Source organism: Podarcis erhardii (assembly GCF_964252035.2).
Source record: "Podarcis erhardii genome assembly, chromosome: 16".
NCBI lineage: Eukaryota > Metazoa > Chordata > Lepidosauria > Squamata > Lacertidae > Podarcis > Podarcis erhardii.
In genome coordinates, this window is record NC_138514.1 from 6,021,015 (window position 1) to 6,036,276 (window position 15,262).

At 44.2% G+C, this 15,262-nt stretch overlaps 1 protein-coding gene and 1 long non-coding RNA gene across 4 annotated transcripts; one reads left to right on the top strand and one right to left on the bottom strand.

Annotated features, from left to right (window-relative positions):
- Positions 1 to 815: 815 nt before the first annotated feature.
- On the bottom strand, positions 816 to 14,820 carry BAG4 (BAG cochaperone 4). Of its 2 annotated transcripts, none has more exons than XM_081843346.1 (5): positions 14,490 to 14,820; positions 8,446 to 8,547; positions 5,414 to 5,668; positions 3,549 to 3,803; positions 816 to 1,771 (listed from the first exon to the last, which is right to left on the bottom strand). In XM_081843346.1, the coding sequence occupies exons 1-5, from the start codon at positions 14,661 to 14,663 to the stop codon at positions 1,271 to 1,273; spliced, it is 1,287 nt and encodes a 428-aa protein (XP_081699472.1). In that variant the 5' UTR covers positions 14,664 to 14,820; the 3' UTR covers positions 816 to 1,270. The 2 variants fall into 2 exon arrangements, with proteins under 2 accessions (XP_081699472.1, XP_081699473.1); XM_081843347.1 differs by lacking the exon at positions 14,490 to 14,820 and adding an exon at positions 14,132 to 14,349.
- Positions 1,763 to 10,069, top strand: LOC309331292. 2 transcript variants are annotated; one of them, XR_014151780.1, is made up of 2 exons: positions 1,763 to 2,822; positions 9,878 to 10,069. It is a non-coding gene; the product is annotated as an uncharacterized lncRNA (long non-coding RNA). The 2 variants fall into 2 exon arrangements; XR_014151781.1 differs by having other exon boundaries at positions 1,763 to 2,813.
- Positions 14,821 to 15,262: the final 442 nt, after the last annotated feature.

Genomic DNA, 15,262 nt, shown 5'->3' on the forward strand with positions numbered 1-15,262 from the left:
ATAATATTCTGATACTTCACAAACTCACTGCCAAGACAGCCAATGGTGCAACTGGGCATTATGGAGGACTACACAAATTCATAGACATACCATTCAGTAGCCAAGTATTAAAAACCAGGCCATACTTTCTCTTAAGAAAGACGTACCAAGCATCATGCCACAGGAAACAACTTTAGTGTATCCAGGGTATAATCCCACTGTGTCATTATATATGCCCCTCTCATTTATACACAGGCATTTGCTCATAAAATTCGTCACTCAAAACAGAACACTGCACAATTCATTTGATACCCAATTCATCATTTTTAATGATCTGATACACCAATACTGTTCTTACTTGATGATGCCTTGCAATAAGTGTATGCTTTAAAACTAAGTGGTTTATTTCTTGTGTTTGGAGCAACAACCACTTTGTGAGGAGTTAAAAGATTCACAGCAGTAGCCTTTCCTGCTACCTATAGAGTTGATCATACGGAATCAGTTACAAGATTAAAAGTGGAATACAAAAAACTGCAACATATGAAGTGACATCACAATTAAGTACAATTGTCCTGAAATGCCTCCAGCCCACAGTTCCTACAATCAGTCTCTTATTTGCAATGATCAAAGCACTTCCTTCTGCCTACCTCATGAAAAAGCAGTGTGGATTATATCTGCATGATAAAGGAGAAAACATAGCATAAAACATCTATTGGTTTTGGCTGCCATACTGTATGGTTGCACTTTAACAGAAAGTACCCAAAAAGTTACCAAACACTACACAATTTATATGGCAAAGAGTGAGGAAGGCGGAAATAATACACAAGAGCAGCAGCTAGGGAGACGAAGTCTTGGTTTTACTGGCGCTGGGTTGTGACTGAAAAGTCTTTGTACCTTACAAATTTTGGCATGTTACTTGAGCAGCTGAAGTCCTTGGTGTTCCAAGAGATCTCTTCAGAGATGCACGCTCTGGTACCAAAATGTCTTTTACTTGAGTGTTTTCCTTCTGCGGCTGGAAAAATGTGGCAATATCCATCGAGGCTGCTATAGCTGAAGTCTTCAGTCACCAGGGTCAGCACTTCATCCCTTCTCCTGCATTCATTGGTAGGATCACCAAGACTTTGGGTTTGAAATCGTCATTTAGTCACAACCAACTAACCAGTGGTGTTACTTTAAAATTAAAATGCAAGTCCCCACTTATTGCTTTCGGTGGTAAAGAGGGCTGAGAATCGGACAAAGCTAGATATCTCTGGGCATTCAAAGACTGGAGGCCTGAGGATTATTACCTACATTAAAGCCCCTTTCTTTCCAGTTCTTCCAGTATGGCCTGGATTCTGTGAACGGCCTCTTTCCTTGCCTGCCGTACATTGTCCTGACCACCCGTCTCCACAGAGTCCAGCTCCAACAACTTCTTGGTCAGCATTTCCTCCAGCAGCCAGTAGTCCTTGTCTGTCTTTTTCCCTACAAATTCGTCCACCTCCTCCTCCAACTGCTCAACGCCCTCCATAACTTGCATAACCTTCTGTATGCCTGATGGCACATCTGGTATCTCTGATGGAGTCTGAATACTGGTTTTAGATCCTGGTCCATGGTCGGCAATCACAGATGGTTTCCTATGTACATTATCATACAGCTGGGGCTGCGCACTATACTGCACTTTGGGGTTGGAAGCAGATGGCTTAGTATCAAACTGTGCCGGCTTGTAGTCATTCATGGTCCCAGAAGGCAGGTTATTGGCTTCAGAAAAGTAGCCCTGCTGGTTACTTCCTTGCTCCAATTGGTTATAAGAGTCCTAAAGAAGAAAACAAGAGCCTTCAGCATGGTGTCCAACTCTAACAATCCCATTACCCCACATCCTGCCACAAAGGTGCTGTCCACACAGATCCTTGGGCTGCCAATACTGCCAGGCTGCCTCTGTGCTTATCAGTAAGGTCTGCATGCTCAGGATGTCAGGGCAAAAAGGTCCAAGCACTGAAAGACACTAGGGACAGGACTTGCACTTTGAGCCTGTCAGATTGACATCACAATGTGGAATGACATAATAACTTGAATCCCAGGTGACCTGCATAGGCCCTGCAACCCATAAGCAGTTCCAAAAGGGGGAAAAAGAATACTAGATACTTGGCAGACTAAGCTCTTGAGGTTTTTTCTCTCTCAACTGAATAGCAAGAAACAGCTCAGCAGCAAGGAAGTGGGACCTTAAAGAAATGACCAAGAGGCTGCATGCAGCTCATGGACTGAAAGTTGCCAACTCCTGTAATTAATGAAGGGTGGCTTCACTAGCCAAGCGGGAAATTGCTCCTATCCTACTGAAAATGCAAACTAAATCTGTCTATGCTATGTCTACAGAAGCATAAGCTATGTCCTAGCTGAGAAAATCCATTGGCTGATAAAAGGAACAAGGGTACAAGTTGGCCAGGGGATAATGATGTAGACTGTTCTTGTGTACCTTACAATAACAAGCAAAGAGGGAAAGCACAGCCCATCCAAGAAGGTCCAGGTAACAATTCACAGCTCTGGGAAACAGACAAAAGATCACATCTGTATGCCTATAAGCAAGTACACTGGGAGGGTTAAGGGCTGGAAAGCTTGCCTGTGGGTTCCAAGCTTAAGAGACACAGGAGGAGAAAGTTATATTCCCGTTTCAGATGGCTTATCAAGGTGGAGCTAGCACTAAGCTAGCACCTACCACTTTAGGCTTTGCTAGAGGTGAAAGGTGATCTACAGAAAAGAACATAAGCTTAATATAACAGCACCAAATTATTCCTTCACTACTTGCATTAAGCAAAGGATGCCAGAACTTCAAGATTTGTTCATGTATGAAGGCCTGAAAGGTATGAGATGTAGGTACCTTAAGAACCACCTTCTTCCAGGGTGATTCCCTTCATATCTGTTCCATCAGCCCTACTCTGTATTCCTCAACTATGTGAAGCCTAATGGGTGGCAACAAGGAGTAGGATCTTTGTGGTGGCGGCATCCACCCTGTGGAACACTCTTAGTTGAATTTCATAAAATGTGAAATGGGTTTGGTCAAAGCATGTTGTTTCAAGAAGAACTTTAGCTGGAAAAACTTCTCATTACAGTGGTACCTCTGGTTACATAATTAATTCGTTCCGGAGGTCCGGAACTGGGCTACAACATAATCAGATAAAAAAAAAATCAGATTTAAAAAAGCCTATGAATTGACCAAAACAGTGCCAATTAACTGGGCACCATTTCTCTCCCCACGGCCCAAATACAGATGCCTTAAAAACTGCAGGTGGCAGGCATCATCCTAAGAGATATTTTCTCTTCGCTCACACTTAGGCAGAATTGCTCTTCTAAATATGATGCTTGCTACAATACATTTTGATCTAAAAACAAAGAATCCTGTTTTCTACAGCCATACTTTTACCCACATATAAATTTATTCAAAAGATAAGCCATTAAATAAGCTAATACTGATGATAAACTTATTTGTTTCTTTAGTTAGGAAGCAGATTTTATATAATAGCCATTGATACAAAAAGCTTCCCAACAATGAACAGAGGACAAGCATTGGGGAGAGATTGCCTCCCCTCAAAAATTACCTTTGCATTGTTATTTGGAGCATGTGGAGCAGATACGCCACTAGGAGGCCATGGAGGAGAGGATTCTGCAACATATTGATTCCCATGTCCTGTTGATGAAGGAGACCAACCATACGGAGGATGCATTCCATACTGGAGAGGAGGTCTCCAGTTTGTATCCTGAAGTCTTGGCTGAGGTGGTGGCGGGGGCCTCTGTTGTGGAATGCTGTGATTGCAGTCGCCATACGGATAGGGTGGGACTGGAAAGTTTGGTGTCTGCAGGCCGAAGGAAAAATGAGATATGGTTTCTTCATATAGCCTATGAGAAACATTGATTAATTAAATGTTGAGACCCACCAAATAAGACTAAGCTGGCAGTTAACTGAAGAAGCAGGGATCCACAATTCTGCTTGTCAAGGCAAGAGTTCACACTTTTTGGTGAGGGTGGCGAGAAAAACTCAAGCCTTGTGTCTCCAACTTAGAGCTGAGGAATAAAGGCAGGGAATGTCCTTGTAGTTGGGCTGAGCTTCAGAGGGTACAATAAAACGATGGGAGGGAAACCCTGCTTCTCTAACCAGTTCCAAACTGAAGACAGGCTAGGGAATATTGTTTGGGCACTGGGTGTAGACAGCGCCGTTTGTGCCTATATGACACCTAGTCAAGCCCCTGCTCCCCTCCACCACTATATCAGCAAGAATATGTAGCTTTTCACAATACAGTGGTACAGTAGTGCCTCGCAAGACGAAATTAATCCGTTCCGCGAGTCTCTTCGTCTAGCGGTTTTTTCGTCTTGCGAAGCAAGCCCATTGACGGCTTAGCGGATTAGCGCTATTAGCGGCTTTTAGTGGCTTAGCGGATAAGCGGCTTAGCGGCTTAGAAAAGGGGGGGGGAGGAAAAAAAACCCGCAGGAACTCGCAAGACATTTTCGTCTTGCGAAGCAAGCCCATAGGGAAATTCGTTTTGTGAAGCGCCTCCAAAACGGAAAACCCTTTCGTCTAGCGGGTTTTCTGTCTTGCGTGGCGTTCGTCTTGCGGGGCACCACTGTACCTCGGTTCTCGAACGTCTCCGTTGATGAACATTTCAAAGCCTAAACGCCGAAAACCTGGAAGTAAATGCTTTGGTTTTCAAACGCACTTCATAACTTGAATGGCTTCTGGTGCATATTTTTCAGTTTTCTCAATTGATTATGCAGACAGCCCTTTGCGCTTCAGTTTTCAAATGTTTTGGAACTTGAATGGTCTTCCGGAACGGATTACGTTCGAGAACCGAGGTATCACTGTATTTACTAAACTGTAGTATTGTCCTGTGCAGGGAATTTGCAAATAGAGATTAATTTAAAAAGTATCTGATCATGCTGGATACTGAAAGTACAAACTAAGCTGTAACTTAAGACATGAATGCCAGGAAGGAAGGCCCATCACCTCAGGAACTCCGAGTAAGCTTACAAAGGATTGGAATGGAGATACCGTATTTTTCACTCTATAAGATGCACTTTTTCCCTCCTAAAAAGTAAGGGGAAATGTGTATGCACAGCTATCCCAGAAGCCAGAACAGCAAGAGGGATTGCTGTTTTTGCTGCGCAGCGATCCCTCTTGACGTTCTGGCTTCTGGGATTCAGAATATTTTTTTTTCTTGTTTTCCTTCTCCAAAAACTAGGTGTGTCTTATGGTCTGGTGCATCTTATAGAGCGAAAAATACAGTTGTTACCAGGAAAAACAGTAACTTATAGGTTTTGGAGCTTTAAGAGATGATTATATAAGCATCTGGCATAACAGATTAAGGTCTGAATGTTAAAGACAAGAATAATTTAATAGTATGTCAATGGTAGAAGGATGCAGCCAATCAGTTATATGAGATTATGTCACCAGCCCACACTAGATCCTTACCTGTGGAGGAGAATATCCTGGCATTTGCCTCCTCACCATGGAACCTTCAGCTGGGCAGTCTGGTGGTGGGTAGTTCCAGTTAGAAGCTGGTGATGGTGATCTATGTACATTGGGAGACTCTGTGGAATATGGTGCATGAGGATGCCCTGAGGAATAGTAGGCATTTGATTGTGGGATATTGGAATATGGTGGTCCAGTCCCAGAAGTAGAGTATGGAGTGCCATAAACACCATTTGTGTAGGAAGGATCAATTCCCTAGAAGATAAGAGGGTAACTTATTTAAAACCAACCTTGAGTGCACAGCAAATCAAGTATTATGTCTCAGGAACTCCTGGACAAGAGCTTGTTATGCTATCAATTCCTGGGACAAAGATGGTTCCTTTATTTTTTATCAAATAAAGCTCAGTAGGTGTCATTTCTGCAGTGAATGTAGAAGCCACATCCACTGAGCTTTTTCTTGACCATGCAGGCCTTCAGTTACAGGTAGCATAGAATGCTGTGTGGGCCCTGCTATGCACAATCCTGTTTCAATGCAGAATTTGTTGCATCCCTCAACATCAAGAATTCCCTTTGGAACCAGGCAAGGTAGCCATATTATTCCAACAGCGGCTAGTACAGACTCTGCTTACCTAAGCAACACGAAAATTGGCTGTCAGATTTCTGCCAAGTGCCGAGAGATCCTGAGAAGTCTGCATTCCTGGTCATTTAGATCACACATTTTCATAGGGTTTGTTATCTGGGCTTAATGAATCCACAGCTCTCTTATTCATATTGTAAACCCAAAAGGATGGAACCTCATCTCCTGGTACTCTGCCTTGAAGAGTTGCAGTACTCAATAAATGTGAAATGGTTGCCCTGCCGAAGAGATAGTAAACCACCAAGTGCCCTCTAGTGGGAATATATTAGAAGTTTTAGTGCCTCTGAGAAGAGATTTGCCATACAGTGGTGCCCCGCAAGACGAATGCCTCGCTAAACGAAAAACCCGCAAGACGAAAGGGTTTTCCGTTTTTTTAGCGGCTTCGCAAGATGAATTTCCCTATGGGCTTGCTTCGCAAGACGAAAGCCCATAGGGAAATCTCCGGGGACAGCGGGGAAGCGCAGCGCGCCTTCTCCTCTGTTCCCGGACCTGTCCTGAAGGCTTGCGGTGGGAGGTCCGGGAACAGAGGAGAAGGCGCGCAGCGCCTCTCCTCTGTTCCCGGGGCTTGCGGTGGGAGGAGGGTTTTTCCTCCCCACCGCCAACATTCAGAAGGCTGTTCTGAAGGCTGGCGGTGGGAAGAAAAGCCCTTCTCCCCCACCAGCCTTCAGAAGAGTTCCCCGCAGGGCTCTCCAAGCTGCGGATAGCAGCCTGCTGCCCCTATCTGCAGCTTGGAGAGCCCTGCGGGGAAGTCCTGCAGGGCTCCCCAAGCTGCAGATGTCTGCCCCGCGCGAGGGGCGCTCTGCTTCAGCAGCCCTGCAGGAACTCTTCTGAAGGCTGGCGGCGGGAGAAGGGCTTTTCTTCCCACCGCCAGCCTTCAGAAGAGTTCCCCGCAGGGCTCTCCAAGCTGCGGATAGCAGCCTGCTGCCCCTATCCGCAGCTTGGAGAGCCCTGCGGGGAAGTCCTGCAGGGCTCCCCAAGCTGCGAATGTCTGCCCCGCGTGAGGGGCGCTCTGCTTCAGAGCGTCCCTCGCACTGGGCAGCAGGCTGCTATTCGCAGCCTAGGCAGCCCTGCAGGAACTCTTCTGAAGGCTGGCGGCGGGAGAAGGGCTTTTCTTCCCACCGCCAGCCTTCAGAAGGCTGTTCTGAAGGCTGGCGGTGGGGAGAAAAGTCATTCTCTCCCCCCCCCCCCCGCCAGCCTTCAGTAGAGGTCCTGGGACAGACTGTCCCCGGACCTGGTCTGAAGGCGGTCTCCCTAGGAACGCATTAATTGATTTTCAATGCATTCCTATGGGAAACCGTGCTTCGCAAGACGAAAAACTCGCAAGAAGAAAAAACTTGTGGAACGAATTAATTTCGTCTTGCAAGGCACCATTGTATTTCCATCAGTGATTTCTGGAAATGTTTGAACAATACTTACTTGCAAGAGATTGCACACTGTTGCATTTTTTCTCTGCAATCATCCAATTTCTTGCTTGCATAACCATTTTGGAAACAATTTCCCACCTATTTTGGTTGGTTGCTTTCAACTCACACGTTCTGCAGCTGTGAAGCAAGTTCTGCTTTTTAAAATGTATTAAAAATGCACCCTGCTCATCCTCCAAAGAACTTAATGTGGCAGTTGGGGCAGCATGGTTTTATTCTTATTAACAAGCTGATGTGGTTGGCTAGGTTGAGAATTGGTATAAAGTAGTGACTAAGACCCTGGTTTAAATTCTTGCCTATGTCCAAACTTCACCTTAAACCCTTCCCATCTTAAATATGACACAATGCTCATCTATATTATAGCCTCAGATCTGTACTAAAATCAGGCCCACTTGTTTAATCCAAATGGAAAATAAATGTTTGAGGAAAACTATATCTTAGGAAAACTAAGATATAGTTGCTTCCAAGGATATCACCAGTCTCCAGCAATGCTCCCTTTAGTAGCAAATGGAACAAGATGTTTTTGAACCAATTGAAGGGTTTATTAGAACCACACGGGTACTTTGGATAAGGAAGAACTTGTTCTGTACAGAGCAAACAGCCTTGTATCATTATTATTCTGAACAGACTACACTGTTGTATGACAGATCTTTTAGTGGGAAATCTGAGACAGGTCATCTAATGAGCTTTAGAGGCTGCTGTGTAAGGCACGGGAACATGTGTAAAGGTCCTCCTTCATCACTGCAACATGATGGGTCATGGCTTTTCACACCCGGATGCTACAGCTACACAGGATGGTACAACTGTAGTTTACAAGGTCTTCCACAAGTAGGAAGCCTTATTATGATCACCACTTGTCAGTATGAAAATAACTTTAACATTGTTTTAACATTGGAGTGCCACCCACTCTGTATTCAATAACCAAATATTTCCATGAGACACCACTTCTCAGACAAATTGTCCTATGACTATACCTGGCCTTGGAGCTCTGGTCCAACAGAATATGGGCTTGGGTAGGGAGTTCTGGAAGATGAATTCCAGTAATGCGAACCATATCCATGATAAGGGGGGTGCTCCTAAAGAAAGAAACAAGATATTCACTTCCTGAAAATCATCAACATGTCTTGAAAATGTATCAAAATCTTAGAATCTTCTAGTTCCTTGAATTATTGTATGTAGCCTAAAAGGACTCTGAATGTAGAAACTGTTAATGAGGGTTTCAACAGACCTATGCATAGTCCATGGCAACAGAGCTAAATTCAGCAGACTTCTGGTAATAGGAGGTTTTCTTTCCTTCTTTCTCTTGCAAATACAGTCGTACCATGGCTCCCAAACACCTTGTGAGTTGAATGTTCCAGCTCCCAAATGATCAAAAACCGGAAGTGAACATTCTTTTGGAAGCTGCACATCAGCCAATCAGAAGCCGCGCTTTGGGCTGCAGAGCTTTGACAGTTTAAAAACTAAAGTACGAGACTGGCTTCACTACTATCAAATAAGGGAGGTTTATAATTTGGATAAGAAAATTGGTTTTCAGGTGGAAAAATCAAAATTGGAAACAGAATTGTTAGATCCTAAAACTAAGAATTTATCAAGAATGTATAACTTGCTGTTGAAATGGAATACACAAGACGAAACGGTTAAATCTGTTATGATTAAATGGGCACAAGATTTTGGACATAACATTATGATGGCTGACTGGGAAAAGTTATGGAGGTGTGAGGAGGTCAAGGAAATAAGTAAAGGAAGAAAGTTATATAAAGGTTTAATCTGTTCTTTTTCTTTTTTAAGTGAATGTATTTCTATATATATATATATATTTGTTTTTTATTTTCTGTTGCTGTTGTATTCTTTTTTTGTATTTTGTATTGTTCTTTTTTCTTTTTGTAACTTTTAAACTCTGAATAAATATTATAAAAAAAAAAAAAACAGAAGCCGCGCTTTGGAAGTCGAACATTTCGGAAGTCACACCGACTTCTAGAATGGATTCTGTTCAACTTCTGAGGTACGACTGTAAAGCCCAGTTCTTCCAATAAGCAGCTGGGCCAGCCTCTTAGATAGTCTTATCAGCCAAGCCCCAGTGGAGAGGCAGGTTGAGCCTGACTAAAAAATTGTGGTGAATGGTGCAGTTTAAAGAGTAACAAACCTTATTTCAGGCACCGGTTAGTATGCAGGGAATGATGCGATTCTAACTTCAAATTCAGGGTCAAACTAGATGTGAATGCAAATAGCAGCTGCCAGGCTGCTATAATTTTTCTGCTCTGCTGTGGTTGTGACAGAAATCATTCTTCTTACACTGCTGTTTGCATTTACGGTATATAGATATAAAAATAGTAGACAGAATCGTATCATTGTCCAAATAAACAACTTCTGGTTCACATTAAGAAACTTTGTTTTTAATATTCCCAGGGACAAGGATGAAAAAAGTCTACACAAATGAAGAAATTCAAGTTTTTAAAGAAAAAAGAAAACCAAGCAGCTTCAGTGCACAGAATGCTAACTGACAGTTGCAGGAATGGTATGACTCGAACCAGAACAGACTGTTCATATGACAATGTTTTGTTGCAGGAACCCCAATGGTTCTATAAAATTTTAAAATAAGGGCCTGATTCTCATTTCCAATAATTCTGTCTTCACTCACCAGAACATTGGAAGGCAGGAGCATATTCACATCTCAGTGAGCAATTACAGAAAAGCTTGCTTGTATACCTCTTGATACATTTTGTTTTTAAGTGCAAGCTAAAAAATCATTAAAAATTCCAATATATTATTATGGCTATGGCATTAAGTTGGGTCAAGCAAGTTTAGCTACCCCCTCAAAGGCGTCCAAGTACAAAAATCCCAAAATATTAACACATTTTTGTATAATCCTTAAATTTATTTTTTCCATGGCAGTTTACAAGACTTCATAAGATACACAAAAGCAGTAAACAGCAATAAAACAGTGAACAATAATATACAGTATTAATAGCAATCCCAGCAGATATAAAATACCTTTGAGGTTAAAGGTTTGGGAAAATAAGATGGACTTTGCTTCGCCCCTAAAAAGTGGAAGCTTAGTGGTAAAGAATCTGCTTTGCATGCAGAAGGTCATAGGTTCAATCCTTGGTATTGCCAGGGAGGGAGGGCTGAAAACATTTGCTGACCTAAATGCTGCAAAGCCAATGCCAGTCAGTGAAAAGTACTAAGCTAGAAGGGCAAATGGCATGACTCTGTATAAAGGAGCGTCCTATGTTCCTAAAAGACATCAACATTGACACTAGATGAGCCACAAGCTTGGCACTGTAGCCTCCACTGTTGCCATCCCATTTCGCTTAAGATAGCAGAGGCAACTGGAGAACCTCATCTGGGGAAGATCTCTGTATATAGGTATCCTGATATGGCAGAAGATATTCACTCAAGAATACAGTCACATGCTATGCTGGGCTTTTAAACATCAGCACTTTTGTGTTCAAAAACAGACTGTAAGCCAGCTGAGCTCTGGCAAATTGGGTTTCCAACATCCACTCCTAGTTAGTAACCTAGCAAATGTATTTTGAATGTAGTGCAGTTTCTGGATAGCTTTCAAATGCATTCCTACATACAAAGAACGGCAGGAGTAGAACCTGGAGGTAATAAGAGCATGGTAATTAAACAGCAACATACAAATCTGTGGATAAAACTGCACTGTTGTATTTCATGCTGGCTTCTTTTTGCAGTACTTGAGATACCCCAAATACAATTCACTATTTTATTAAGTCATAGTTCCTCCACTGGCTCCCTCAGCCAATAAAGCGAGATGAGCGCCGCAACCCCAGAGTCGTCCGTGACTGGACCTAATGGTCAAGGGTCCCTTTACCTTTAGTTCCTCAGTATAGATGACCTAACTAGGAATATGGGTTGGGAAAAATATACCCAAACCAGCAGAGAAAAACTTCATCTTTCCAGTGATTATATTCCCCATCATTGTAGAAAGTTACAGCAACTAAGGCCTATATGCAGCAAGCGTTGCTGTGACGAAGTAGCTTTAAATACAGACACAAAGCAGTCTTCCCAAAATAGCCATTGTACAAGAATCACACACAGTAATGGAAGGAATCAAGATTAGAGGTCAATCTTGCCAGAAAGCTTTGTAGCAACTGCCTGTTAACAAAATGATTTCTCAGTTTTGGGTTTTTAACACCATATACAAAGCATTGATCATAATTAAGCCTATACAGCACCTTTGTATCATTATGATACTGTAAAGATAGGCTAACAACTCCAATTAAAATTTTAATAAGGGCACACTAGCTTGGTTTGGGGTTGCTTCAGATACAATGCTAAAGGGTAGTTGAGCATTATGAGAACAAGTCATAGCAAGCCTGAGACTTGCACTCTGGTTACAGGTAAAACATTTGCTTCCTGGTTCGTAAATATTCCTGGTCAAAGAAACTGCTCCATTATTCCTACTTGTTTTCTCAGTCTGGAGGGAAATTACAAACCAGAGACTGGTTTCATATTACATGCAAACTATTGTCTTTGGTTTGTTCCCCTCCCAAGAAACCACTAGCAAATCCTGGCTTACTGCTCATGGGAGGAGAGGAGAGAAACAGCAAGTGCTGTTCATATGTAATGCGAAGCCAGCCTCTTGTTTGTTGCCAATCCCTCCCACACCAGCCTAGGAAAGGCAGGAATGGAGCCCACAATTCCAGTAATGTGCACAAGCACATTAATATTACTTTACCAAGAGCAAAATAAAGATTCTGAAGGATATCATACACTCCTCAACTGAATATAATGAATAGCTTCAGATTCAGCCACATCTTCAAACTAAATAGGACTGGTGCCTTATGCACTTTTCTCACTGCAGGTTTGACAAGGATAAAATACAAGCTAAAAACACAAGTAAGTAGTTAAAACAAAAACAATAATCCCCCTTCCACAAAGACATTTAAAAGGCTGTGGAATACTAATCAGCCAAGGGCCTGGTTGAAGAGGAACATTTTTGCCTAGCTCCTAAAATATATAATGCGAACCTCCCTGGCGAGAGCATTCCACAAATGGAGAGCCACTACAGAAAAGTGCTGTTCTTGTGTTGCCACCCTCTGGACTTCTTGTGGAGAAGGCACATGAAGAAGGACCTCAGATTATGAATGCAGAGTCCAGGGTGGTTTATATGCAGAGAGGCAGTCCTTGAGGTGCAGTCCTGACCCATTTAAGGTTTTATAGGTCAAAACCAGGACTTTGAATTGAGCCCAGAAGCTAATTGGCAGTCAGAGCAGTCAGGCTCGGATAGGTGTAATACACTCAAATCATGTTGCCCCAGTGAGCAACACGGCCGCCAAATTCTGCAGCAGATGAAGTTTCCACAGTCTTCAAAGGCAGCCCTTTTAAGTAACCCAGCCTAGAGGTTATCAAAGTATAGACAGCAGAAGTTAGGAGGCCAACGGGGTCACCAGCTGAAGCTGATGGAAGGCACTCCGTGCCACCAGAGCCTCAAACAACAGCAGAGGATCCAGGAGTTCTCCCAAGCTGTGTACCTGCTCCTTCAGAGGGAGTGTAACCCCATTAAGAGCAGGCTAACTCTCAACCATCCAGTCTGTTGGGAGGTACCCATTAACAGTGCCTCAGTCTTATTTGGATTGAGCTTCAATTTATTTGCTCTCATTATCAAGGCAAGAAAATGGTCCAATACATCCACTAACTCATCTGCAGATGTAAAGGAAAGGTAGAGCTGTGTGTCGTCAGCAAATTGCTGACAAAGTATTCCAAAACTCCAAATGACCCCACTCATGTAGATGTTAAATAGCACGGGGGAGAAAATTGAGCCCTGAGGAACTCTACTGAAGGCTCCATGGGGCTGAAAAGCACTCCCCAAACAACACCCTTTAGGAGCAAGCATCCAAATAGGACAAGAGCAGACGCAAAGCAGTGCCACCTAAGGATACCTTGGTCGATGGAATTGAAAGCTGCTGAGATGCTGAGGAGAATTAACAAGGACATATTGCCCCTGTCTCCTGACAAAGGCCATCATACAGGACGACCAAAGCAGTTTCTGTGCCAAATGTCACACACCATAGCACAGCTCTGCCCTTACAAAGTGTTAATCAGTTTTTGCAGTCCTCCCACCCGCACACAAGTGGCTCCAATGTACAGTGGTACCTCAGGTTAAGTACTTAATTCGTTCCGGAGGTCCATTCTTAACCTGAAACTGTTCTTAACCTGAAGCACCACTTTAGCTAATGGGGCCTCCCTCTGCCGCCGCACCACAGGAGCCAGATTTCTGTTCTTATCCTGAAGCAAAGTTCTTAACCCGAGGTACTATTTCTGGGTTAGCGGAGTCTGTAACCTGAAGCGTATGTAACCCGAGGTACCACTGTATTAAAATGACGGCTTGCGAGGGGACAGGATGGGACACCCCACATAATTCAAAGGAGACAGAAAGCAGCATAGACCCAGTATCACTATTACAGACATCAGGTTTGCTTCTCACCCTCCTCCTCCTCCACTTCCCTTCCAACTTCTTTTCCTTTTGTGCCATGCCATTTAGATTGTAATCCCGAGGGGCAGGAACTGTCAATAACAGGTATCTTGTTCTGGACTGGAGTGCAGGGCAAATCAAATTTGTTAAGTACGTAAGAGGGGGGAGGGAAGGGGAAAATCGCCTCGATTGAGAAGACAATTATACAGTACAGGACTTACCATTTTACTAGTGTCAAGTGGATTGTTATTCTTTTTCTCTCCCCTCTTTCCCTTATGTGGACCCAGCCAGGTCGCCTGTCCCTAGTTCAGTTTGAGCGTGAAACGAGGGAAAACCAATGCATCTGCCCTGCACACATTTTCCTTTCGGCGACGGGGCGGCCCGGGCGGACCAGTCTTCCTTCCCTCTCGCCCCGCTTTGGCTCCCCCTCCCTCCCCAAGGGGGTCAAAGCAGCCGAGGAGACGTAACAGATGAGAGGCGCACGTGGCGACGCTCAAGCCTCGAGGACACCGGGGGGGGGCGCCTACGTCACAGACCCTCATAAAAAGGAGGGGGGAGGAGGGAGGACTCGGCCGTTACCTGAGAGCCGCCATAGCCGGACCGAACCGTTCTCTCGCTGCCGCCGCCGCCGCTGCGATGCCGCGGGCACCTGCGCCCCTCCGCGCCCCACGGCGGCGGCGGAGGAGGCTCGGGCTCAGGCCGGGCCCGCTCCACTTCCGCCCCGTGTAACAGTCTCCTCAGCGCCGCCGCCATTAAGGGCTCTTAATTCTCTCCTAGTCCCCTTGAGAAAGCAGTGCGCCTGCGCAGCTCCTTCCTGTCATAGACACGCCTCCTCCTCCTCCTCCCTGCCTTATCGTAAACAGGCGTTTCGCCAGCTATAGCATTCCCGGATGAGGGGAGTTCTGAAAGATTTGTGGGGGTGTTGTTGGGGTTTTTTGCCTCTGAGCGACGTCACCAGCCGTCGCTGACGTCTTGCGAACGAGACCCGCAGAAGCATCCCGCGCGAAAGCATCCAATCAGGAAAGCTTTCGCCTCCGTCAACCCGTTAGGGTAACCCTTGAAGACCTGGAGAGAAATGGAATGGGTCAGCAGTGCACACCTTATCTGGGAGGAAGTTCCATTTACTTCACAGGAGCTTGCTTTGCTGCCCAGTAGACATGGGCCGATGATTCTAGCCTACAGTTATGCCAAAACAGGCATTCAAAAGGGGTAAACTGACCTTTAAAGGAGCATAAAAGTGAAACTACCACACTGTATTAAATATAAAAAGCATGAGGAATGCAAGTTTATTTCTACAAATGCATACTGTACATCCAAAATTAGCCAGACTTCATCAGAAAGTACTGAGCTTT

Bases quoted from the DNA above. Each gene is read 5' to 3' on its own strand.
- BAG4 (XM_081843346.1), bottom strand. From the start codon at position 14,663: ATGGCGGCGGCGCTGAGGAGACTGTTACACGGGGCGGAAGTGGAGCGG. The intron at 3,804-5,413 runs GTAAGGATCTAG...TTCGGCCTGCAG, and splicing joins CAGGATATTCTCCTCCACAG to ACACCAAACTTTCCAGTCCC. The intron at 1,772-3,548 runs GTAATTTTTGAG...TTTCTTCTTTAG, and splicing joins CTCCAAATAACAATGCAAAG to GACTCTTATAACCAATTGGA.